The sequence below is a fragment of the Bombina bombina genome, chromosome 10 (assembly GCF_027579735.1).
Source record: "Bombina bombina isolate aBomBom1 chromosome 10, aBomBom1.pri, whole genome shotgun sequence".
In the NCBI taxonomy this organism is placed as follows: Eukaryota; Metazoa; Chordata; class Amphibia; order Anura; family Bombinatoridae; genus Bombina; species Bombina bombina.
In genome coordinates, this window is record NC_069508.1 from 137,393,691 (window position 1) to 137,419,786 (window position 26,096).

At 40.0% G+C, this 26,096-nt stretch overlaps 1 protein-coding gene across 2 annotated transcripts in view; it reads left to right on the plus strand.

The window, feature by feature from the left end:
• The window catches only part of CRYZ (crystallin zeta), a 125,071-nt gene that overhangs the window by 6,166 nt on the left and 92,809 nt on the right, over window positions 1–26,096 (plus strand). Inside the window, exons 2-6 of one of the 2 annotated variants that reach the window (XM_053693347.1) lie at window positions 4,097–4,157; window positions 4,541–4,660; window positions 4,744–4,919; window positions 4,996–5,064; window positions 16,864–16,977. In XM_053693347.1, coding sequence (XP_053549322.1) covers window positions 4,543–4,660; window positions 4,744–4,919; window positions 4,996–5,064; window positions 16,864–16,977 — 477 coding nt within the window. In that variant the 5' untranslated portion in view covers window positions 4,097–4,157; window positions 4,541–4,542. The remainder of the gene's footprint in view (window positions 1–4,096; window positions 4,158–4,540; window positions 4,661–4,743; window positions 4,920–4,995; window positions 5,065–16,863; window positions 16,978–26,096) is intronic. The other variant, XM_053693348.1, reaches the window with a different exon arrangement.

Below are 26,096 nucleotides of genomic sequence, written 5' to 3' on the forward strand. Positions count from 1 at the left end.
GATTGCATTGGGGGGGTAAATTATGGCATATTTTACTGCATATACTCTAAGCTCATACACCAGGAAAAAAAAGTTATAAAGTGCATCCATAAATATTTTGCTACCTATTAATACATACTTTAGATAATTATCTCAGAATAAGCCTAACTATTGTAAAATCATTGTCTCAAACGCTATACAAGACATAATGATACATCATTTGAAATTCAAGTTATACACTGGATATGAAATAAGCTGTAGAGTTTTTTTTATTTAATTTTTTTATTTTAAATACACTCCCTTTAAAGAGGCTTGAGTGCACATAATTGTCTTATAAAGATCACATTTTATGCATCAGCAAAACCTGACGTGCAGAAGTGGTGACATGCCTGCAAGCATGTGGGGCGTGGCAGAGAAAAAAGGGGGGGTTTCAATGGCACTACCGTGTAATGTGATGCACTATGGCTGTACCCTCATGGTATTAAATTGCTTATATGCTAGGTTACAACTGGGGTCAGTGGTGCTGTGTATTGAATCAATGATTAGACACAAAAGAAACATGGGAAGAATCCCATTCTAGAATACACAAAAGCGGTGACGTGCCTGCGCGGTATGGCAGGTAGCAAAATGTGATGGGTGGTGGCAGTGAGGTGTGCGAGCATGCGCAGCAAAAACATGTTGGAATGCAGTGACGTATCTGTGTGCATGCACATATGGTTAGGTAGCAAAATCTGACTGGTAGCAAAATTCATCAGAAAAGGCAGACTGTATTCTGCGCATGCACAGAGCAGCTTGGTTGCAAATTTTGATAAATGGTGCTTAATTCTGTAGCACACAGGCCAGTAGAGCACATGTACTGCTTTAGCGTGTGCTCTAACTGCTCAGTTCACATTTCAACATGTGCTCTACCGGCCGATGCTCTGTCAAAATATACTACCCGTCGAAATGTGCTACGAAGCTGTTTTGCCGTGACCTGAATACATTTCCCCTCATACATCACCGTGGCCATCGATTCATGCAGCCTTTGAGGCCTTAGTTTGCACAAATATTACTATTTGAACTTTTCTCCACTTTAGGACCACTGAAGGTTATTGAGGAAATGTTTAAGTTTGTTAATTCAGGCTGACAATAGCGTTTAAATTTTTACCCTTTTTGTTTTAGGGGGGAAGGGGGGTTGCCACAATAATCAATACCTTGATTTATCTACTATAGTTTGCAAATTACTTAAGGCTCCCACAGACAATCTCATATAATTGTAACTGTAAGGAAGAATATGTTAAAGGGGCAGTCTAGACCAATACATTATTTTGGTTACTTATTGTTACACACCAGAGAAGGATCCTGCAACTGGTCCCACATCTATAAGCTTTTAAGAAGTACTTGAAAATTTTAATATTCATCATTTGTTAGGAGCTGAAAATGGCTGCCATGCTCCACCCACCTATTGCGTGTATGTTTTGGTATGTTGTTTCTCCAATCACGATCGACTTGTGAATACGTTTTCTTACTTGCACACGCTAATTTTGTGCATGTGCAACTTGAAATAGCTAACTGAAAAATATTAAATGTGCACTGCAAACCTATCATACAAAACAACTAACTGCACATGAAGAAAGCTGTGTGCGTAGCTTGGCAGACATTTTCAGCTGCTAATGAACAATTTATTTAAAAGTTTAATGTACTTCTTACAAGCTTATAGACGTGGAACCCGTTGCAAGATGCTTGTCTGAAATGTAACAATAAGTAATAAAGAATAAGTATTGGATCTAGACTGCCCCTTTTAATGTTTTTTTTTTTTTTTTTTATATTCTTTTTCTTGACAAACCGAACTGAATAACAGTGTTTAGAGGATCTCAGAACCTCATGTTAAACAGTAGTGAAATGGAGAATAATCTAAAATTCTATACGCACCATGGGGCTGATTTATCATGGCCCAAATAAATTGTTTCCGCTTAAGAGTTCAGGCTCGCTGGAAACAGGAGTTAAGAAGCAGCGGTCTTAAGACTCTGAGGAGCCGGACAGCAATCCTCACAAATACGATCGGGTTAATTGACACACCCTGCTAGTGGCTGATTGGCCGCAAATCTGCAGGGAGTGGCATTGCACAAGCAGTTCACCAGATCTGCTTGTACAAAGTTAAATACCGACAGCGTATGCTGTTGGCATTCAGCGATGTTGGGCGGACATGATCCACTTAGCGCATCATGTCCGTCCGACATATGATAAATCGGACGGAGATGAGTCATTTGTGGTTGAACATGCATTAGTATAAAGTAGGAGACTTTGTTATTAAACCTTCCAGGCTAGGTGCTTTTGTAGGAGAGTGGGCCCATGAGACCTGTACTAAACAAGGAAGTCGGCTCACTAAAGTACCAGGATGTACCAAGCTAAAATTATTAACTTTCGTTCTGTAGAAATCATAAGACTGAATGTTACTGGATCTCTCCGGAGAAGATGAAGGTATATAAAAGGGAAACCATTTTTTCTCTCATTGTTTAGATAATTATTTATAAAAAATTTGATCAAATACCTTGCACTTTAGATTTTAAGCTGTTTCGTCGCAAAATTGCTTTAAAAATAGACATATTTCCAAACTCACCATGAGGCTAATTTGCATTAGCTAATCACGGTGGGAAACCTGGGTTCTTTCTCTCTCTGCAGTTCCGGGTATCGAGCACTATCCCACGCATGTGCTTTGTAATATGAGCTTCCACATATGCACAATATGCCATCAGGCCAACTACAAGACATCACTATCTTAGCGCTCACGTGACCGCAGTGTTATTGGAGCCTCAGCCATGTTCAACAGCAGTCACGTGACTGCGGTGTTATCGGAGCCACAGCTAAATTCATCAGCAACAGATGCAAGCAAAGCGGCACAATTGAAGTATTGTAAGTTGACTCTTAGAAAAACAAGCATTATGAATCACCCCTATTAAAATGAGCATACATAATATTGATTGTAATGTGCATGCGCTTGGAAATGCGATCAGCATACATTAATATGCTAATTTGAAGCACAGATGAGGGCTGGAATTGGTGATTTAAATTAGGAGAAAACAATGTAAACAAATTTATTAAGGAGGAAGCTTCAAATTCAAATATAATTTCATTACAATGCTTTTAATTTACTCTTTATAATTATATGTTTTCGGGGGGGGGGGGGTAACATTTTTTTTTTACTAACTTTTATAATCCTTTAAGGTTAGCAGAAGCTAGATTGATTTTAATTAATTTCACTGATGGCACCAGTTGGCCTAGAGCAGTGGTTTTCAAAGTTTGAGGCAGACCTCCCTGGGGGAAGGGGGGGGATGATAGAGCGTATAAAAGGGTAAGCACGGGTATAGTTACACTTTGCATTATCCTTTGGAAACCAAAACACCTGACTGATAAAACATAGAATGGTTTTTAAATGCCAACAATGACATTTGCCATTTTTTGGTGGAATACGCAAAGAGTGGCCTGTAGCTGGAAGAAAGGCTCTAATGTCTAAATTGCTCAAAGACTGCATTGCCTCTATTGTATTGATCAGTAACTTGCATTTTACAAAGAATTAACAAACTGCAAATAGAAACGTGAGTGAAGCTCTCTTTTGGTTGAGTAGAATCGGCTCTTAAAGAGAAAAAATAAAGTAACATCTATGATGGAGGGGCACTGTCTTGTCAACATCGTCAGAGGGGAGGCCCGCCACCACCTAAGACTTTGAAAACCCCTGGCCTAGAGCAAACAGATTAAAAAGCATGAGGAATCCACAGGTCGGCCCTGCTTTGTTTATTTAAAAGCAGGATGTACTGTACATAAGAATATTCAGCCAATAAAATGTGTTCAAAGCAATTTATTCATTGTTTGTGTATTGGTAATGCCTCTAGCACAGCATTTTGGGAAATTCCTCTTCCTGAGGATGAAGAAAAAAGGTAACCAAGAGCCAATATCAAACATCCCTCAGTTTTGTTCATTATTTCTTATCATTTAATCGTCACTGGAGATACTATTAATGCAGTAAATTGCAAATAAGATTATTGAATAATGGCTAGACAGAGATTCATAGGAAGTGAACTACATTTCCCATTGGTTAGCTCAGAGTCCTCAATCTTTACCTTATATTGTTCCCTCACAGGGTTTGCATTTTATTGCCACCAGTTGCAAAGCACGGTTTGCTTTTATCAGAGTCCCCGAAGGTGAGTAATAACATATCAGTTATATTTTTAAACAGCATGGTGGGATAGAGAGAGTAATTATTATTATTAGTGGTTATATATGGTAATTATTGCTGTTCTTAGTTTCTAACCACTGTTGAATGTTCAGTATATTATCTGATATCAGGTGGCTACTGCAAAGCATTGTAATAGTTAAAGAAATGCCCTTCCCTCTATAAAGCAATTTGTCGTAAAGTATTGTCTTACCTGTTTTCCTGAATATGTTTGATCAAGTTACAGAACTAATCTTTCAGGTGGAATGCTTTCTGTAGTTATTTTGTTATCAGTAAGGTCCTACATCCTGTGAACACTGTTTTTGATGCACAACGCAGAAGTTGGCTAATAATGGCGTGCTACATTTATAGGTATGGAGAAAAGGTGGGATGAATTATTCATTTTTCTCTGTATGGACATATACCCATCAGGGTATACTAAGGCCCAGAGGTTAAACCTTAGGAGGCACTCCGCTAAATTCAGCATAAAGGGTGAGTATTAGAAATAAAAGTAATTGTAGTGCGTTGGCAGCTTGTTAATTAATGTAGCTCTTAAATGTTCACTTTCACCACAGAAGGAGAGCTCTTCTTTGGAAACAGAAGAGCTATTAAAACCAAAGAAGAAGCAAGGATGCTTTTCATGGAATTTCATTGCTCTCCCAGTGGGACGCACTTGGGCATCGTAAAAACACGATTTGCAATGTGCTCTAGATTTTACTGGCATGGCATGACTATTGATGTTGATAAATGGGTATGTGGTTGACTTAGTTTTGTATTTTAAAATAGTTTTGAAAGTTTTACACATGTTAACAACTCATTTCTTAAAGGTCACGGAATGTGATCAGTGCAAGAATTTTGGAAAAACGTTGACAGCTTCAGAGCCGTTAGAGTCTAAGGTAAATGTGTACATTAGGAGTTTTATGGTGATATATAAAGTAATGCCAGATATTTTTTCTATGTTAAATAGGCAATAAAGAGTGTTGTGGAAAAGAAAATTTGGAAGATTTAATTCACATCATATCTGTTCGTTTGTTCAATAAGTATTATTTAGTCATAGCGTCAGAACTGAGACTCTATGCCTAAACTTATTATTATTATTATTATTATTATTATTATTATTATTATTATTATTATTTGTAGAGCATCAACAGATTCTGCAGGGCTCAACCATGGTATTGAGCAGTATACTGGGCTGTATACAGCATACTCTCATTGTGTATGTAACACAGGCCAGGTATTATTACACCATGCTGTATACGGCATACACTTTCATTGTGTATGTAACACAGACTTGGCTATCGGTTTGCACTGCAGTATAATTTCTCGACAAGGTAGCACAAATTGTCAGAACACCAGCCCATTTCACATTCTCAATAAAACACACGTGTGATTAGAACTTATTTATTTGTTTAAATAAGCAACACCACCAAAACAAAAGCAATGCAAAAACAGAAATATAGTTTAAAAAAATGCAATGAATAACAAATTTAATGACGATATATATATATATATATATATATATATATATATATATATATATATATATATATATATATATATATATATATATATATATTCTGCAACAGTTTGTACGGCTACTGTCTCTCTTGAAGCAAGGGGTTAAAGCGTCAGAACTGAAGAACTTCCCATTCAAAAATAAATAAATAGATGAGGCCCCAAGGACATAAGCTCACACACAGTCCATTGAGTGATCTTGGCTCAAGGCGAAAACTACAAATTCTTTCTTAAGGTGTTAAGAGTTCACAAGTCCTTACTCTTGGGGAAATACATCACCTGGCCACCAGGAGGAGGCAGACAACCTACACCAGAGCTTTAAGTATCCCCCCCTACTTCCCTTACCCTCTCAGTATTTTCTTTGCCTAGTCAAGAAGGCAGGCAAAGATATAGGTGCTCTGCATTTACTTACAGAGATATTAGTCCCAAATTTTCCCTCAATGTATAGTTCCTGGGAGAGAGGTATATGGCGGGGTACTGGCTGTGTAGTGTAAATCTATGGAGTTGTGATCATAATCCTGCCATGGGGTTCCTGGACAGTTCCTTTATCCTCCTTCTATTTGGCCAAGAATATGTATTCAATATATCCTCTGTCAGTTACAGTACAGTATGGGCTGTCTACTGTACCTTGATAAAGGCTCCACAAGAGCTGAAACACGTTGATGAGAAAGGACTTTGAACTTTTGAAACCACTGAAGACTCAAACTCTCCATGTCTAAATATCTGCGGACTAGGAGTAGTCTGGACATTAAATAGGGTTTTCCTTCCTTCAAGGCTACAAGCTCTAACAAGTACACGGTTACCTCTACTACCAAGGGTGATCCTTATCAGCCTGGATAACTGCACAGGCAATTAGTTTAGAGAGTCACATGACCTGGCCCATAGACGAAAGTGCTGCAAGAGGAATGAAAGGGGTTGGACACGTGATCGGCACAAGACATACAGAAACGCTGTGAGTTACACAGAGGGACTGTGCAGAACTCTAGACTGTGATGTAGCTTTCTCTATAAGCAAGACTACAAGTAAGATTGCCAAGAAGTATAACAAATAAGATTGATCAAGTGTGGTTTTTTTTTTTTTGTGCACATTACATTCTCACTGATTACAGATAACGCTGGAAGTGACTAGTCACGTCATAGACTTATTGGAATATTTATTTTATTTGACTTTCTACATTCTTTAACATTGCTGGCCAGCATTTTTTATTATATCTTTGTGTAGTACTTAACTGACATTATTTATTTAATGACGGTACTGTATAGTTGTCGTGTTTTTTTTTATTTTTATAACCACTTTTTATAGTTTGCTAATAGGAGTACTATTGTAGCACAGAATGCTTTATTGGCGCACCTTTTGATTGTGTTTTTATTCTCTCTACTGTATTCTCAGGTTTATCAACTGGGTAAGCACAGTGGAATGGGCATTTGTGGGGTAAGTAACTGCATGGCTCACACAGCCCATGCTGTTAGTAAGTACAGTCTCATGTACAACACGAGACACAGCAGATTGGCACTCGTGTAGCTGCTCTCAGGTTAACTGTCAAAGCTTAGCCAGCCCCCAGTGGGGACAACACAGACCATCCTTCAGATGGGTTAACAGTATACTACACAGACACTAGCAGGTTGCACTTTTCATGTTGTGAAGGCTGTTTTGGTTATAGCATTTTGGTACTGTTATTCCTGTCAGTTTATGTTTGTTTTTTTTTCGTAAAATGTAGTGATTCATGGGGGTTCAAAGTTTTTATTGATAAATGTACAGTTTTTGCAATCTGCTATGTTTTTACATTTTTAGGTACCAGCCCCTCTAAGAGGTCAGTATTGATGGTTCTCCCCTCTGTCAGGAATACTGAGAAATTACCGGAGCCAAGTCAGCAGGGAGGAGAAGTATAGAGTGCGGTAGCGATCTCCTCTGGAAGGGAGTTAAATTTTCCCTGCCTCTCAACGCTTTGTGCGCAATCTCTTCCTCTTGATGCCTTTAAGATCCACAGTGCGCAGCAGGTCTTCGCTTCTTCACTTCCCTGATTGTGGTACTGGAGGGAGTCAGACCCTACACCCAGGAGCAGGGGGGAGGGGCGCTTAGACAATTTTTCTCTTTATAGTTGCTAATCTCAGGATAATTTGGATTATGGCAAATTTTTGGGAAACGTTAATTTACTTTTATATTGCAAGGGTGTATATGTGTGTGTGTAAGTGGATTTGTAAGTTGTCAAACCATTTACTCAGGAGAATGGTCTCTCGACCAATTAGTACATCGCTGGGGTCTGCCAGAAATAGACTTAATAGCATCACATTTGTACCACAAACTCCCCTGATACGGGTCAATGTTGTGAGATCTGCAGGCAGAATTGACACCCTAGCTGTTTCATTGGCCTTACATTCTAGCTTATCTGTTACTGCCAATTGTTCTTTCACAAGTTATTGCTCGGATCAAGCAGGAAAAGATTTCTCTAATATTGATAGCTCTTGCGTGGCTGCGCAGGATGGGGGTATGAACAGCTTTTCCAGATGTCCAGCATTCCTCTGTGACGTCCCCCTCAACGTCTAATTCTATTATCTCAAGTGCCTTTCTTATATCAAAAAGAAACCTTCAAGTCGCTCAATTTCACAGTTTGGAGATTAAACACTTAAAGGGACAGTCTACACCTGTTTTTTTTTTTTTTTTAAATCATACCTTAGATTAAGCTGCAAATAGCTTCCTGGACCTTTTCTATATCATGCAGAAGAAATGATAAAAAAAGTTATTTTAAAATTAATATTCTTTCTGGCCACTTTGAAATGGATGCCTAGCTCCGCCCACTGATGACATCACAATCTGGGCTGCATATGGCGTCCAATAACAAAAGGTTTACTAGTTTTATTCAACAGATTGTCAATGCTATTCAGCTGAGTGCCTAGATGTAGCCTAGATCATGATGTCATCAGTGTGTGGAGCTTGGCAGCCATTTCAAAGTGGCCAGAAACAATATTAATTTTAAAATAACTTTATAATTTCTGCTGCATGATATAGAAAAGGTGCCGGAAGCTATTTGCAGACTTTAAGAGGACTAAGGTGTAGACTGTCCCTTTTTAATTCTCTCACAAAGAGATTTTTCTGACTCTGTGATAGAAACCTTAATTCAAGTTTGTAAGCCTGTCTCCTAGACGGATTTAGCACAAGGGTGGATGTTCTTGGTCTTCATATTGAGGATATATGTGGCATTTGGTTATAATATCTCGTAGTTTACAATTCCTTCAGGATGGCCTAGGCAATTGCTTATCGGCCAGTACCCTTAAGGGTCATATTTTTGCTCTTTCTGTTCTATTGTATAGGAAACTTGCTTGTCTTCCTGATATTCAGGCGTTTGTTTGACTAAGACCTGTTTCTTCACCTCCGTGTAGTTTGAATTTAGCTCTATGAGTTCTGCAATCTCCACCTTTTGAACCTTTGGATTCTTTGGCGTTGTTATCTTGGAAAGTTTTGTTTTTGCTTGCCATTTACTCAGCTTGGAGAGTTTGCAAATTATCCACACTTTCTTGTGAGCCTCCATATTTGTTTATTTTTTCATCAGGAGAAAGCACTTTTACGTACTTTGCCTAGTCTTCTGCCTAAGGTAGCTTCTCAGGAGATTATTAACCAGCAAAATGCTGTACCTTCGTTATGTCCTAATTCAAGATCCTCAATGGAGAGATTATTGCTAAATTTAAATATATGTATTTGAATGTATGTAGTCAGGGCGTTAATGTTTTATTTACAGGCGACTAAGAACTTCCGTCAGACCTCAAGATAATTTGTTTTGTTTTTGGGAAAACAAAGGTTTAAAAGGCTACTTCTTGTTCCCTAGCTTCATGGTTAAAGAGTTTGATACACAGAGCTTACTTGGAGGCTGGATAATTGCCGCCCTTAAGAATTACAGCTCATTCATTTCGTTCTGTTTCTACTCCCTGGGCTTTTTCGAGAATGAGGGTTCAGTAGAACACATTTGCAAAGCTGCAACTATGTTTTATCATTTAGATGTGTTAGCTTGGCAGAGGAAGGTTTTTCAGGCGGTGATTCCTGGTAAATAGGTGCCTGCCTTTTTCGTTTTGTCCCACACATTTTTTCGTGGACAGCTTTGGTATTAGTTTCCCAAGAGTAAGGACATGTGGACTCTCGCCACCTTAAGAAAGAAAACGATTTATTCTTGCCTAATAAATAATTCAGAGAGGGCAAGAGAAGTAGGAGGGATACTTAAAGCTCTGGTGTAGAATGTCTTTGTCTCCTCCTGGTGGCCTGGTGATTTATTTCCCAAGAGTAAGGACTCATGGACTCTCACCTCCAAGAAATAAATACATTTGTTAGGTAAGAATCAATTTTTTTTTTAAAGGAAAATGAAAGGTATAAGTCGACATCTCTTCGAATTGCATCTAGATAATTTGTGCTGGACAATTTTAAGATAAAAGCCTGAATGAAAATGTATTAATTTCATTTTTAAATGACATGAAAACAGTATATTTGTCGTATTGTTATTCATTGTGTTTTTGTTTTTGCAATTATATTTCTATTTTAACACTTGCTTTTGTTTTGGTGGTGGTGTTTTATTTTAAATAAAGAAATACATTCCAATGACACATGCATTTTATTGAAAATGGTAACTGAGCCGGCCGGTAAAGCACACGTTGAAATGCGAAATGATCAGGTAGCGCACACGCTAAAGCAGTACCTTCTTTTTTTTTTATATATATAATATATACATTTATAGTTCTAGAATACTATGATGACTGCAATTTGCACATTTACTTTGGAAATCATTATTCTAAATACATAGCTTACTGTTAACTCACTAATATTACCTTTTATCTTCGGAAATCAGGACGCTGCTTGATGAAATGATTTCTTTTATTAGTCAGAAAATAAGTATTTACATAAAAACAAGTTACTGACTAAATGTAAGGTTAAAAAAGGGTAAAGGGTGAGAGAGAGGGTCTGGAAAGGGGGGGAGTGTAAGTGAGAAGAAGAATCTACATGCAGGGCTAGATTTATCCAGCCCTGTTCTCCACTTTGACTGCAGGGTCACACAAGCGAAGTCGGGATTTGTCAAGGCTGCTTCCCTACCCTGTTCTCCACCTCTTAGGTGGAGAATTTCATACTTGAAAAAGAACAAGGGGATATGGGAACGCGCTGTAAAAAACAGCATATGAGAGGTAAAGAACTATATAAGGAATGTGGATTACACAAGAGTATAATAAAAAAGTTTATATTTGTTTATAATTATATTACAATAAGCGATGCGGGCATCTGATACAAAGTAAAATAGTACAATTAAAATAGGATGAGAATCAGCATAAATTATAAAACATCAGTGTGTAGTGCTATAAGTAACTATAAAAATAATAATATGTTGCAAAGTAACACAATGTTAAAATTGAAAAAGAGTCAATCAGTTTCAATTTTAACATTGTGTTACTTTGCAACATATTATTATTTTTATAGTTACTTATAGCACTACACACTGATGTTTTATAATTTATGCTGATTCTCATCCTATTTTAATTGTACTATTTTACTTTGTATCAGATGCCGGCATCGCTTATTGTAATATAATTATAAACAAATATAAACTTTTTTATTATACTCTTGTGTAATCCACATTCCTTACACTGTGTGCAGAATTATTAGGCAAATGAGTATTTTGACCACATCATCCTCTTTATGCATGTTGTCTTACTCCAAGCTGTATAGGCTTGAAAGCCTACTACCAATTAAGCATATTAGGTAATGTGCATCTCTGTAATGAGAAGGGGTGTGGTCTAATGACATCAACACCCTATATCAGGTGTGCATAATTATTAGGCAACTTCCTTTCCTTTGGCAAAATGGGTCAAAAGAAGGACTTGACAGGCTCAGAAAAGTAAAAAATAGTGAGATATCTTGCAGAGGGATGCAGCACTCTTAAAATTGCAAAGCTTCTGAAGCGTGATCATCGAACAATCAAGCGTTTCATTCAAAATAGTCAACAGGGTCGCAAGAAGCGTGTTGAAAAACCAAGGCGCAAAATAACTGCCCATGAACTGAGAAAAGTCAAGCGTGCAGCTGCCAAGATGCCACTTGCCACCAGTTAGGCCATATTTCAGAGCTGCAACATCACTGGAGTGCCCAAAAGCACAAGGTGTGCAATACTCAGAGACATGGCCAAGGTAAGAAAGGCTGAAAGACGACCACCACTGAACAAGACACACAAGCTGAAACGTCAAGACTGGGCCAAGAAATATCTCAAGACTGATTTTTCTAAGGTTTTATGGACTGATGAAATGAGAGTGAGTCTTGATGGGCCAGATGGATGGGCCCGTGGCTGGATTGGTAAAGGGCAGAGAGCTCCAGTCCGACTCAGACGCCAGCAAGGTGGAGGTGGAGTACTGGTTTGGGCTGGTATCATCAAAGATGAGCTTGTGGGGCCTTTTCGGGTTGAGGATGGAGTCAAGCTCAACTCCCAGTCCTACTGCCAGTTTCTGGAAGACACCTTCTTCAAGCAGTGGTACAGGAAGAAGTCTGCATCCTTCAAGAAAAACATGATTTTCATGCAGGACAATGCTCCATCACACGCGTCCAAGTACTCCACAGCATGGCTGGCAAGAAAGGGTATAAAAGAAGAAAATCTAATGACATGGCCTCCTTGTTCACCTGATCTGAACCCCATTGAGAACCTGTGGTCCATCATCAAATGTGAGATTTACAAGGAGGGAAAACAGTACACCTCTCTGAACAGTGTCTGGGAGGCTGTGGTTGCTGCTGCACGCAATGTTGATGGTGAACAGATCAAAACACTGACAGAATCCATGGATGGCAGGCTTTTGAGTGTCCTTGCAAAGAAAGGTGGCTATATTGGTCACTGATTTGTTTTTTTTGTTTTTGAATGTCAGAAATGTATATTTGTGAATGTTGAGATGTTATATTGGTTTCACTGGTAAAAATAAATAATTGAAATGGGTATATATTTGTTTTTTGTTAAGTTGCCTAATAATTATGCACAGTAATAGTCACCTGCACACACAGATATCCCCCTAAAATAGCTATAACTAAAAACAAACTAAAAACTACTTCCAAAACTATTCAGCTTTGATATTAATGAGTTTTTTGGGTTCATTGAGAACATGGTTGTTGTTCAATAATAAAATTAATCCTCAAAAATACAACTTGCCTAATAATTCTGCACTCCCTGTATATAGTTCTTTACCTCTCATATGCTGTTTTTTACAGCGCGTTCCCATATCCCCTTGTTCTTTTTCTATTTTGGTTTGATGTTAGGAGGTGCACTTACCTTTTGGGAATAGCATTTGAGATTTGAGCGTTGTATCTTATACCTACCCTGTTGTTTTGAGAATTTCATACTCCCCGGGCTCTTCTGACCGGAGAGATTGACAGTCCCTAGCCGCATAAATGGCTGTGCGGGGGTAGGGGGCGGGGTCGCACGTGAGTGCAAAAGAGTGCTTGTGTGCATTGTTAAATTCGGGCTGTCGATTTCTCCTCGCCAGAGGAGAGCTCGGGCGGACAGGGGCGAATATGTCTGCCCCGGATTGATTAACCCCTTAATGACCGGACCATTTTTCAATTTTCTTACCCTTAATGACAATGGCTATTTTTAAATTTCTGCAGTGTTTGTGTTTAGCTGTAATTTTCCACTTACTCATTTACTGTACCCACACATATTATATACTGTTTTTCTCGCCATTAAATGGACTTTCTAAAGATACCATGATTTTCATCATATCTTATAATTTACTATAAAAAAAATACAAAATATGAGGAAAAAATGGAAAAAAAAAACACTTTTTCTAACTTTGACTCCCAAAATCTGTTACATATCTACAACCACCAAAAAACACCCATTCTAAATAGTTTCTAAATTTTGTCCTGAGTTTAGAAATACCCAATGTTTACATGTTCTTTTTTTTTTTTGCAAATTATAGGGCAAAAAATACAAGTAGCACTTTGCTATTTCCAAACCCCTTTTTTTTCAAAATTAGCGCTAGTTACATTGGAACATTGATATCTTTCAGGAATCCCTGAATATCCCTTGACAAGTATATATTTTTATTTAGAAGACATTCCAAAGTATTGATCTAGGCCCATTTTAGTATATTTCATGCCACCATTTCACCGCCAAATGCGATCAAATAAAAAATATTGTTGACTTTTTCACAATTTTTTTCACAAACTTTAGGATTCTCGCTGAATTTATTTACAAACATCTTGTGCAATTATGGTGTAAATGCTTCTCTGAGATCCCCTTTGTTCAGAAATAGCAGACATATATGGCTTTGGCGTTGCTTTTTGGTAATAATAAGGCCGTTAAATGCTGCTGCGCACCACACTTGTAATATGCCCAGCAGTTAAGGGGTTAATTTGGTAGCTTGTAGGGTTAATTTTTATCTTTAGAGTAGAGATCAGCCTCCCACCTGACACATCCCACCCCCTGATCCCCCCCTGACCTCCCTCAAACAGCACTCTTCCCTCCCCCACCTCACAATTGTCACCGCCATCTTAAGTACTGGCAGAAAGTCTGCCAGTACTGAAATAAAAATCATTTATTTTTTTTTTTTTATTTTTTTTTCATACTGTCTGCAGTCTGCATCCCCCCTTACCCCACAACCTCCCTGATCCCCCCCCCATACATCTCTCTAACCCTCCCCCTCTACCTATTTGCCGCCATCTTGGGTACTGGCAGCTGTCTGCCAGTACCCAATTTGCCCCCAAAAATAGTTTTTTTTTTAACTTTTTTAGATTAAAAATTTGTTTTCTGTAGTGTAGCTGCCCCCCCTTAAAACATCTACATCCCTCCCCTCCCAGATCACTTACTAAACAAGAAGATCCCCATGCATCTGCATTGATTTTTTTTTTTTTCATTTTGATCCGGTATATTTTGATCATGATCGCTTCCAGCGCTTCTAACAACAGAGGACGTACCAGGTACGTCAATTGTCATTAAGGGAATGTTTTTCCATGACGTACCTGGTAAGTCCTCTGTCATTAAGGGGTTAAAGGGACACTCAATCAAAATGAAACTTTCATTATTCAGATAGAGCATGCTATTTTAAACAACTTTCCAATTTACGTCTATTAACAAAATGTGCACAGTCTTTTTATATTTAAACGTTTTGAGTCACCAGCTCCTACTGAGCATGTGCAGGAATAAGTGTTTATGCATTTGTGAATGGCTGATGGCTGTCACATGGTACATGTATGCATTTGTGATTGGCTGATGGCTGTCACATGGTACAGGGGGAGTGGAAAAAGACAACTTTTAAAATTGTCAGAAAAAAAAAACTACTACTCATTTGAAGTTCAGACAAATTGCTATTGCATTGTCTTGAGCTCACAATGGCAACTAACCAATATAGAGGCAAAATGATATCCGTTTAGATCAATAGGGGTAGAACAACGACAGTTCCTTAGGCCATTGGTAGTAGGAACATCTATTACAGATCTGAAAGGAGATAAAATCAGGGCCTTGTATTTTGAAACCATCTGTCTTGAAATTCTAAATGTTTGTAAAAAAAAAAAAAATCTGAATCCTGTGGTATCCTTTTCTTTTGAGGCATTGTTTTCATACAGTGTCTGCTCAGATTTCCAACTTGTTTTTTCACCAAACTTTGTCTTGACACCTCTGAACTTGAATAAGCTGGCAATTGTAGGTCAGAATCACCAATGCTGTGCTGAATCTGAATTTAAAGGGACAGTATACACCAATTTTCATAAAACTGGATGTAATAGACAATACTATAAAGAATAAGATGCACAGATACTGATATAAAAATCCAGTATAAAACTGTTTAAAACTTACTTAGAAGCTCTGTTTAGTTAGCTCTGTTGAAAAGGCAGCTGGAAAGCCCGCTGCAAGTGGGAAATAAGACACTCCCCCTCCCCCTTCTTTTGCATATGAAAAGACCCTTTACACAAACAGAAGCAAGCTGGAGTAGGTATACATCAGTATTCTCCTAAAACTTTGGGGCTTGGTTAGGAGTCTGAAAAGCAGAGCTGTGTTATTTAAAAATAAGCAAAACAAAAGATTTAAAAAAAAAAAAAAAACTTTATGGGCTATAAAAAGATCATTTACAAAACATTTTTGCAAAGAAAAAATGTGTATAATAACCCTTAAAGTCCTTCATGTTGTAGACAAATGTCACTAATGTTGGCATTTCAATTCCAATAATGTCTATAGAAATAGGATTGTGATATTAAAGTTGTAGGTGTGTTCATAAAATATAATACCTATTCATGATAGACATGTTTGTTATATCTCTTTAAGCCTAGTCTGCAAAATAAGTATCTTCCAGGTATTGATATTTGAGATAATCTTAAAGGGACACTAAACCCAATTTTTTTCTTTCGTGATTCAGACAGAGCATTCAATTTTAAGCAACTTTCTAATTTACACCTATTATCAATTTTTCTTCGTTCTCTTGCTTTCTTTATTTGAAAAAGAAGATATCTAGGCTATTTTTTTGGTTAAGAACCATGGAAAGTACTTGTTTATTGGTGGGTGAATTTATCCACCAATCGGCAAGAACAACACAGTGTGTTCACCAAAAATGGTCCGGCATCTAAACTTACATTTTTGCATTTCAAATAAGATACCAAGAGAATGAAGACAATTTGATAATAGGAGTCAATTAGAAAGTTTCTTAAAATTGCATGCTCTATCTGAATCACAAAAGAAAAAAATTGGGTTCAGTGTCCCTTTAAATCCTTGACTCAATGTTTCCTAGGCAAATATCATAATTATAAAAGGAAATGAAACCCAATTTTCTCATGTTATGATTCGGATAGAGCATACTCCTTTTTTTTTTAAACCACTCTCCAATGTACTTTTACTATGAATTATCTTCATTCTCTTGGTATCCTTTGTTGAAGGAGCAGCAATTAACTACTATTAGGTGAGCCATTGACGAGGCATCTATCTACAGCCACCAATCGGAATCTGGCTCCCAGTAGTGCATTGCTGTTTTTTTAACCAAGGATGCCAAGAGAATAAAACAAATTGGATCATAGAATTAAATTGGAAAGTTATTTAAAAGTGCATTATCTATCTGACTCATGAAAGTTTACAGAAGATATTTAAAATGTACTTTTAAAATAATTCAGATTTTTTTTTTTAAGTTTTTGAAGCAAGAAGAATCAATTATCAACCCCAAAAAATAAAACATTGTGAAAATTTGTATCTACAGAAAAAAATGGCAGTGAGACGATTGATGCGCGCTGTACAAGTGTTTGAATTTGGGGAACCTGATGTACTAAAAGTTCATGAAGATGTTCCAGTGCCAATCCCTGGAAAAAATCAGGTAGATAATATTTAACTTCATCTGTGGAGCTACAGGTCAAAGAAAACAAATTACTTACAATTTCTTGGAAAACTTAAAACGAATAATTAACTAAAATATAAATGGAATTAAAGGTACAGTCTTCTCAGGTGTATCATTTAAAGGGACAACTACTGGGCGCAGCTACTTTGGTTGCTACTCCCCATGCTATAGTTTTGTTCTTTAAAGATTTTCTCTTATTTTAATTCTTTACAAATGCTGGTTAGTGAAACTCTGATCTTTACACTGGGCACCACCATTTTGGAGTTTAACTCCTTAGTGACCACAGCACTTTTCAATTTTCTGACCGTTTTGGGACCAGGGCTATTTTCCTCTTACTCATTTACTGTACCCACAAATATTATATACTGTTTTTCTCGCCATTAAATGGACTTTCTAAAGATACTATTATTTTCATCATATATTATAATTTATTATAAAATATGATGAAAAAATGGAAAAAAAAAACACTTTTTCTAACCCCCAAAATCTGTTACACATCTACAACCACCAAAAAACAACCATGCTAAATAGTTTCTAAATTTTATCCTTAGTTTAGAAATACCCAATGTTTACATGTTCTATGCTTTTTTTGCATGTTATAGGGCAATAAATACAAGTAGCACTTTGCTATTTCCAAACCATTTTTCTCCAAAATTAGCGATAGTTTCACGGGAACACTGATATTGTCAGGAATCCCTGAATATCCCTTGACGTGTGTGTGTATATGTATGTATATGTGTATATATGTGTGTGTGTGTGTGTATATGTGTGTATATATATATATATATATATATATATATATATATATATATATATATATATATATATATATATATATATATATATATATATATATATATATATATAATGCCAAGATGAGCACTCTCACTTCCAAATTCAGCTGCCAGGGTTTAATGATAGCAAAAACTTGCACTCACTGGACTTTTCAAACACCAAACATTTAATGTAACGTTTCGGAGACAGAGTATCCCCTTCCTCGGATATATATATATATATATATATATCTATCCCAAAGTTCAGTATTGATCTAGGCCCATTTTGGTATATTTCATGCCACTATTTCACTGCCAAATGCGATCAAATAAAAAAAATTGTTCACTTTTTATCACAAACATTAGGTTTCACACTGAAATTATTTAGAAACAGCTTGTGCTATTATGGCACAAATGGTTGTAAATACTTCTCTTGGATCCCCTTTGTTAAAAAATAGCAGGCATATATGGCTTTGGCATTGCTTTTTGGTAATTAGAAGTCCGCTAAATGCTGCTGCGCACCACACTTGTATTATGCCCAGCAGTGAAGGGGTTAATTAGGGATCTTGTAGGGTTAATTTCCATCCAATACGTGGAGAGTCCACGGCTTCATTCATTACTTGTGGGAAATACAGAACCTGGCCACCAGACATCCCAGCCAAAGGCTTAAATACCTCCCCCACACCCCTCATCCCCCAGTCATTCTTTGCCTTTCGTCAGAGAAGTGTCAGAAGATTTCAGAGTAGTCTCTTATGGAGGGTAGTAGTCTTCAGAATGGGACTAGAGTTTTAAGTAGTCTTGTCGGCCTCTCAGTGAGAGCATTGACGAATGTTAGGGTCTGGAGATGCAGGGTGAGTCTTTCTGCGAAACCATTCAGACTTGTATTAACAGCTCCTTAAGCAATCAGTGTTGACGAGTTTCACTGCCTGCTTCCTTCACTCAAGTCCATGTCAGGAGCGATGCTACACACTGTCAAACTTGAGAGGCCGTGTTCCTGTTCCACAGCGTTGATTCTGGTAAGATTGTTTCATTTTTTTATATCTGTAATGATAATGCAAGAAGACAGGGTCACAGTGTGACTCCTTTATCTGTATAGAATCAAGGGTTAATATCTCCGGAAAGGTGATTATTGAACAGGGGGGATGTATACATTATTGCTTTATTGTGTTTTTGCTGCGACATGTGAGATGTGGCTCTGGCAATGTGGAACAGTCAGGCTTTTCCTCCTTTGATTACCGTGCAGCCTGTGTCAGTTGGCGTGCTTTTTCTTGGCTGCAGGGGCGGTTCTGCACAGTACTCCATGTGATCAGGTGTGTCTTCTTTCTCTTCCTTTTCCTGACCGTCGGTTGCAGGAGACGAAGATGAGTTCTCTGTGGGCCTGGGTCATAGGAGGCCATTCGGAGTATAAAGGTGCCGTTATGATAGATGCGACGGGTGACCGGCTTTCTGGCTTGAATAAGAGTATCAATCACCCTCTCAGAAAAAAACCCTTCTGGCTAAGACTAAGCGTTGAATCTCCACGCAGTCAGCCTCTGAGAATCTAGATTCTGATACACAAAGGGGCCCTGTACCAGCAGATCCCTGCAACAGGGCAACCTCCATGGAGGGGACGATGACAACCCCACTAGGTCCGCAAACCACGTCCTCCGCGGCCACAATGGAGCAATCAGAATAGTTGACGCTTGCTCCTGTTTGATGCATGCCCCTACACAGGGAAGAAGTGGTAACGGTGGAATTATGTACACTAGGTTGAATCCCCAAGGCACTGCTAAGGCATCTACCAGCTCTGCCTGGGGGTTCCTGGACCACGACCAGTACCGGCACCACTATCCTGCTTGAGAATAGTTTGTCGTTTAAGGAATCCATGGATAAGAAATTAGAGACCCTGTTAAGAAAAATGTTTCAGCACACAGGGTTTGTTTTTCAACCTGCGGTTGCTGGAGCCACTACCTATTGGTATGACTCTCTGTCAGAAATGATCGAGGTGGAGACTCCCCTCGATGAGATACATTAAAGAATTAAGGCTCTGAGGGTAGCTAATTCGTTTATTTGTGATGCTAATATGCAGATTATTCGCTTGAATGCCAAGACATCAGGCTTTTCAGTGCTGGCCCTGAGGGCCCTGTGGTTGAAGTCGTGGTCTGTTGACATGACGTCTAAATTTAGATTGCTTTCCCTTCAGTTTAAAGGAAAGATTCTTTTTGGTCTAGGCTTGGACTCGATTATATCCACGGGGGGCAAGGGTGCCTTCCTACCGCAGGATAAGAAGAACAAACCTAGGGGTCCTAATTTTCGTCCCTTTCGTTCAGACAAGTCCCAATGACAGCAACCTGCCGCGAAGACCGAGCAGTCCAAGGGTTCTTGGAAACCCTCTCAGTCTTGGAATAAAGCCAAGCAGAGCAAGAAGCCTGCAGAGACAAAATCGACATTAAGGGGCGGCCCCTGATCTGTCTCTGGATCTCGTAGGGGGCAGACTCTTTTTTTCGCTGAGGTTTGGTTGAGAGACGTACAGGATCCTTGGGTTCTGGAAGTTGTTACCCAGGGTTACAGGATAGGTTTCAAGACATCCTCCCAGGGGCAGATTCCTCTTGTCAAATCTCTCATCAAATCCAGAGAAATGGATTGCCTTTTCTAGAGTGCGCGAGTGATCTCTCCACACTATGAGTCATTGTACCGGTACCTCTAGCAGAAAGGGGTCTAGGGTACTATTCAAACCTTTTCGTAGTACCAAAGCAGGAGGGCACGTTTCACCCAATTCTAGACTTATAGTGCTTAAACAAGTTTCTGTTGGTTCCATTGTTCAAAATGGAGACAATAAGGTCTATACTGCCCCTAGTTCAAGAGGGTCATTTTATGACTACGATAGACTTGAAGGACGATTACCTTCATGTGCCAATACACAAGGATCACTTAAGGTTCGCCTTTCTAGATCAGCACTTCCAGTTTGTAGCTCTTCCCTTCCGGCTGGCTACTGCTCAAAGAATCTTCACAAAGGTTCTGGGAGCTCTTATCGTGGTGGCGAGATCCAGAGGGATAGCAGTGGCTCCTTATCTGTACAACATTCTGGATCAGGCCCTGTCCTGCCAGCTGGCAGAGGACCACTCGAGTGCTCTACTCCTTCTGCAATCTCATGGATGGATGGTAAACTCAGAAATGAGTTCTCTGGTTCCCAGTACCAGAGTGGAGTTCCTGGGCACAATAATAGACTCCATTGCCATGAAGATATTCCTAACAGACAAGAGACGTTGCAAGATTGTCTCCAGCTGTCTTGCCCTAAAATCCTCCTCAAGGCCATCAGTCTCCCGGTGCATGGAGGTGATTGGGCTCATGGTATCCACTCTAGATGTCATTCCATTCGACGGATACCATCTCCGGCCTCTTCAGCTGTGCATGCTGAGGCAGTAGAATGGCGATCATTCGGACTTGTCCCAACTGACCTCTCTGGACAACGGGTCTCTCTTGGTGGCTCCGTCCAGACCAGCTGTCCCAGGGAACATCTTTCCTCAGACCATCTTGGGAGATTGGGACTACGGATGCAAGTCTTTCAGGTTGGGGAGTGGTTTGGGGTGCCAGGAAAGCACAGGGCAGGTGGAATTGGAAGGAGTCTCTCTTCTTCCGATCAACATCCTGGAACTTCGGCAATCTTCAATTAATGCTCTGGAGGCTTGGCCTCTCCTGGGTCCGTCCAAGTTCATCAGATTCCAGTCGGACAACATTACCTGAGTGGCCTACATCAACCACCAGGGGGGAACGAGAAGCTCCCTGGTCATGAGGGAAGTATCTTGGATTCTGGAGTGGGCGGAAGCCTGCAAATGCTCGCTATCAGTGATCCAGATCCCAGGTGTGGACATCTGGGAAGCGGTCTCTTTACCCTGAAGTGTTTGCGGAGATTTGCAACAGTTGGGGGACACCGGGGATAGATCTCTTGGCATCCAGACTCCACTTCAAGCTACCCAGATACCGGTCGTGGTATTCAACCTAGTGTACATATTTCCATATTTCCACCGTTACCACTTCTACCTCGTGTAGTGGCATGCATCAAACAGGAGCAAGCGTCAACTATTCTGATTGCTCCATCGTGGCCGCGGAGGACGTGGTTTGCGGACCTAGTGGGGATGTCATCGTCCCCTCCATGGAGGTTGCCCTGTCGCAGGGATCTGCTGGTACAGGGCCCCTTTGTGTATCAGAATCTAGATTCTCAGAGGCTGACTGCGTGGAGATTCAACGCTTAGTCTTAGCCAGAAGGGTTTTTTCTGAGAGGGTGATTGATACTCTTATTCAAGCCAGAAAGCTGGTCACCCGTCGCATCTATCATAAGGTGTGGAGGAACTACTTACTCTAGTGTGAATCTCGTGGATATTCCTGGCATAAGGTCAGGGTCTCCCTAATTCTTTCCTTCCTCCAGGACGGTCTGGAGAAGGGACTTGCCTTTAGCTGGGGTTTCTTTGCCTCCTCCTGGCGGCCAGGTTCTGTATTTCCCACAAAGTAATGAATGAAGCAGTGGACTCTCCTCGTAACGATGGAAATGAAATTATTTGGCAAGCATAATTTATGTTTTTAGGTTTAGTTTAGAGATCAGCCTCCTACCTGACACATCCCACCCCCTGATCCCTCACAAACAGCTCTATTCCCTCCCCCACCTCACAATTGTCTCCGCCCTCTTAAGTACTGGCAGACTTTCTTTTTAAATTTAAAGACTTGCTTATTTTTTTTAATTTTATTTAAAAAATATATTCTGCTGTGTAGGATCCCCCAACAGCACTCTAACCCTCCCCCTCTACCTTATTGTCCGCCATCTTGGGTACTGGCAGCTGTCTGCCAGGTACCCATTTTGCCATAAAATTTTGTTTTTTTTGGTTAATATAAAAACAATTTTTCTGTAGTGTAGCTGCCCCCCTCAATAACCTACCTCCCACCCCCTCCCAGATCCCTTAGATAACATTTTACTAGCCTCCTCTCTCCATCCTCCCCTTAAGAAATTGTCCCATAGTGTAGCGTTCCCACCTGCGCCCGCCACCGGTCCTGTGCACGCTCCTGGCACCCCCGCACGTGATCCCGCCCCCCCCCCCCCCGTTGAGCTTACTCCAGTGATGGCCTCCCCGCAATGGCTCCCACCCACCAATGATCGGCACCATCGCTTGCCGATGCAGAGTGGCTCTCTCTGCATCAAATGCTTAAAAATGGTATTACAGTGTTGCCTCAATATCGAGGCATCACTGCAATACCCTGGAAGCGATCACAATCGCTTCCAGAGCTTCAAACCCCAGAGGACGTGTCAGGCACTTGGTCCTTAAGGGTATTTTTCTTCTAAAGATGTGGTGAGTCCACGGGTTCATCTTAATTACTGTTGGGAATACCACTCCTCGCCAGCAGGAGGAGGCAAAGAGCACCACAGTAAAAAACTGTTAAGTATCAATTCCCTACCCATAAACCCCAGTCATTCTCTTTGCCTCTATGTGCATGGAGGAGGTGTATTTTTTGTGTGTAATTAAAATTATATTTCTCCTGTTAAGTGTAGTCAGTCCACGGGTCATCCATTACTTATGGGATTATATCTCCTCCCTAACAGGAAGTGCAAGAGGATCACCCAAGCAGAGCTGCTATATAGCTCCTCCCCTCTACGTCATACCCAGTCATTCTCTTGCACCTAACTAATAGATAGGACGTGTGAGAGGACTGTGGTTATTAAAATATTAAGGGGTTAATCATCCATTTGCTGGTGGGTGCAATCCTTTGCTCTTCCCGATACTTCCTCGACTGATTGCCAGGATCAAACAGGAGAGAGCATCGGTGATTCTAATAGCGCCTGCATGGCCACGCAGGACCTGGTATGCAGATCTAGTGGACATGTCGTCCTGTCCACCATGGTCTCTGCCTCTGAGACAGGACCTTCTGGTTCAGGGTCCTTTCAAACATCCAAATCTAATTTCTCTGAGGCTGACTGCTTGGAGATTGAACGCTTGATTCTATCAAAGCGTGGATTCTCGGAGTCAGTGATTGATACCTTAATACAGGCTAGGAAACCTGTTACCAGGAGAATTTACCATAAAATATGGCGTAAATACTTACATTGTGCGAATCCAAGAGTTACTCATGGAGTAAGGTTAGGATTCCTAGGATATTGTCTTTTCTACAAGAAGGCTTAGAAAAGGGTTTATCTGCTAGTTCGTTAAAAGGACAGATCTCAGCTCTGTCCATTCTTTTACACAAGCGTCTGTCAGAAGTTCCAGACGTTCAGGCTTTTTGTCAGGCTTTGGCCAGGATTAAGCCTGTGTTTAAATCTGTTGCTCCGCCATGGAGTTTAAACTTAGTTCTTAACGTCTTACAGGGTGTTCCGTTTGAACCCCTTCATTCCATTGATATCAAGCTGTTATCTTGGAAAGTTCTGTTTCTAATGGCTATTTCCTCGGCTCGAAGAGTCTCTGAGTTATCGGCCTTACATTGTGATTCTCCTTATCTGATTTTTCATTCAGACAAGGTAGTTCTGCGTACTAAACCTGGGTTCTTACCTAAGGTAGTCACTAACAAGAATATCAATCAAGAGATTGTTGTTCCTTCATTGTGCCCTAATCCTCCTTCAAAGAAGGAACGACTTCTGCACCATCTGGAAGTCGTCCGTGCCCTGAAATTCTATTTACAGGCAACTAAAGATTTTCGACAAACCTCTTCCCTGTTTGTCATTTTTTCTGGACAGAGGAGAGGTCAAAAGGCTTCGGCTACCTCTCTCTCCTTCTGGCTTCGTAGCATAATACGTTTAGCCTATGAGACTGCTGGACAGCAGCCTCCTGAAAGAATTACAGCTCATTCTACCAGAGCTGTGGCTTCCACTTGGGCCTTTAAAAATGAGGCCTCTGTTGAACAGATTTGCAAGGCTGCAACTTGGTCTTCACTTCACACCTTTTCAAAATTTTACAAATTTGACACTTTTGCTTCTTCGGAGGCTGTTTTTGGGAGAAAGGTTCTTCAGGCAGTGGTTCCTTCCATGTAAAGGTCCTGCCTGTCCCTCCCGTCATCCGTGTACTTTTAGCTTTGGTATTGGTATCCCATAAGTAATGGATGACCCGTGGACTGACTACACTTAACAGGAGAAAACATAATTTATGCTTACCTGATAAATTCCTTTCTCCTGTAGTGTAGTCAGTCCACGGCCCGCCCTGTTTTACGGCAGGTCTAAATTTTAAATTAAACTCCAGTCACCACTGCACCCTATAGTTTCTCCTTTCTCGTTTGGTTTCGGTCGAATGACTGGGTATGACGTAGAGGGGAGGAGCTATATAGCAGCTCTGCTTGGGTGATCCTCTTGCACTTCCTGTTAGGGAGGAGATATAATCCCATAAGTAATGGATGACCCGTGGACTGACTACACTACAGGAGAAAGGAATTTATCAGGTAAGCATAAATTATGTTTTTCAAAGAAGATTGAGTCTTCAATCAAGCTACAGGGTATAACTTAGCCCACGTTAGTCTTTGCGGCTGTGGTGGTTTTAAAGCGGTGGAGAACTTGCAAAGTGGTGTTTGTTCCGTTTCTCTACCTCAGCTGCCCAGATTTTAGGTATCTAAGTTTGTTACTTGGCTACCGATCTTATCCTAGTCGCTGTGAGAATGTGTCCTCTCATATTAGGAGCTGTCTTCATATCAGACAGCAGAGCAGGTAAGTACTGTTTTCCTTCCTATGGGGAGAGGGACACTTCAGAATACCTGTTTTATTTAATGTAAGGGACGGATAATGCACTCATGGGATGGGTGTTATTACTAGACATGCTCGCAGGCAGAGGTTATAGAGACATGTGAGACTGAAGAGTCTCAAGGCTAATTTTTTTGTTTGTGTTTTTTAGCTGCACTGTTTATAATTAGTTAAACGGTTTGTTTTGCTTCAGTTTGCAGGCAGGTTTTAACCACACGCACCTCCTTTTTCAGACCACAAGAGCATTTTAACTCCTCCTGATGTCGGTGACGTCATCGGGCCTGCGCATTTCGGCTCTGTGTGAATTCTTGCTGCGTAGTGAAGAGCGCTTTAGGAGCGCAAGTGATACGTTGCAGGGTTGATCTGCTTCAAGTGGTGGTAAGGGCACCTTGGTATACTGAGGTAGGAGGGAGGTTTTTTCTGAGGTCATTTTATTAATAGTGTTTATTAAATACTTTTTCTTTTGAATTGTTTAATTCTTGTCAGCCAGCCTGGAAACCGACTCAGTCCTGGAGTAAGAGTAAGCAGGTCAAAAAGCCTGCTACCGACTCGAAGTCTGCATAAAGGGGTTGCCCCCGATCCAGGCCTGGATCTAGTGGGGGGGGGGGCAGACTCTCTCAGTACGCTCAAGTCTGGTTAAG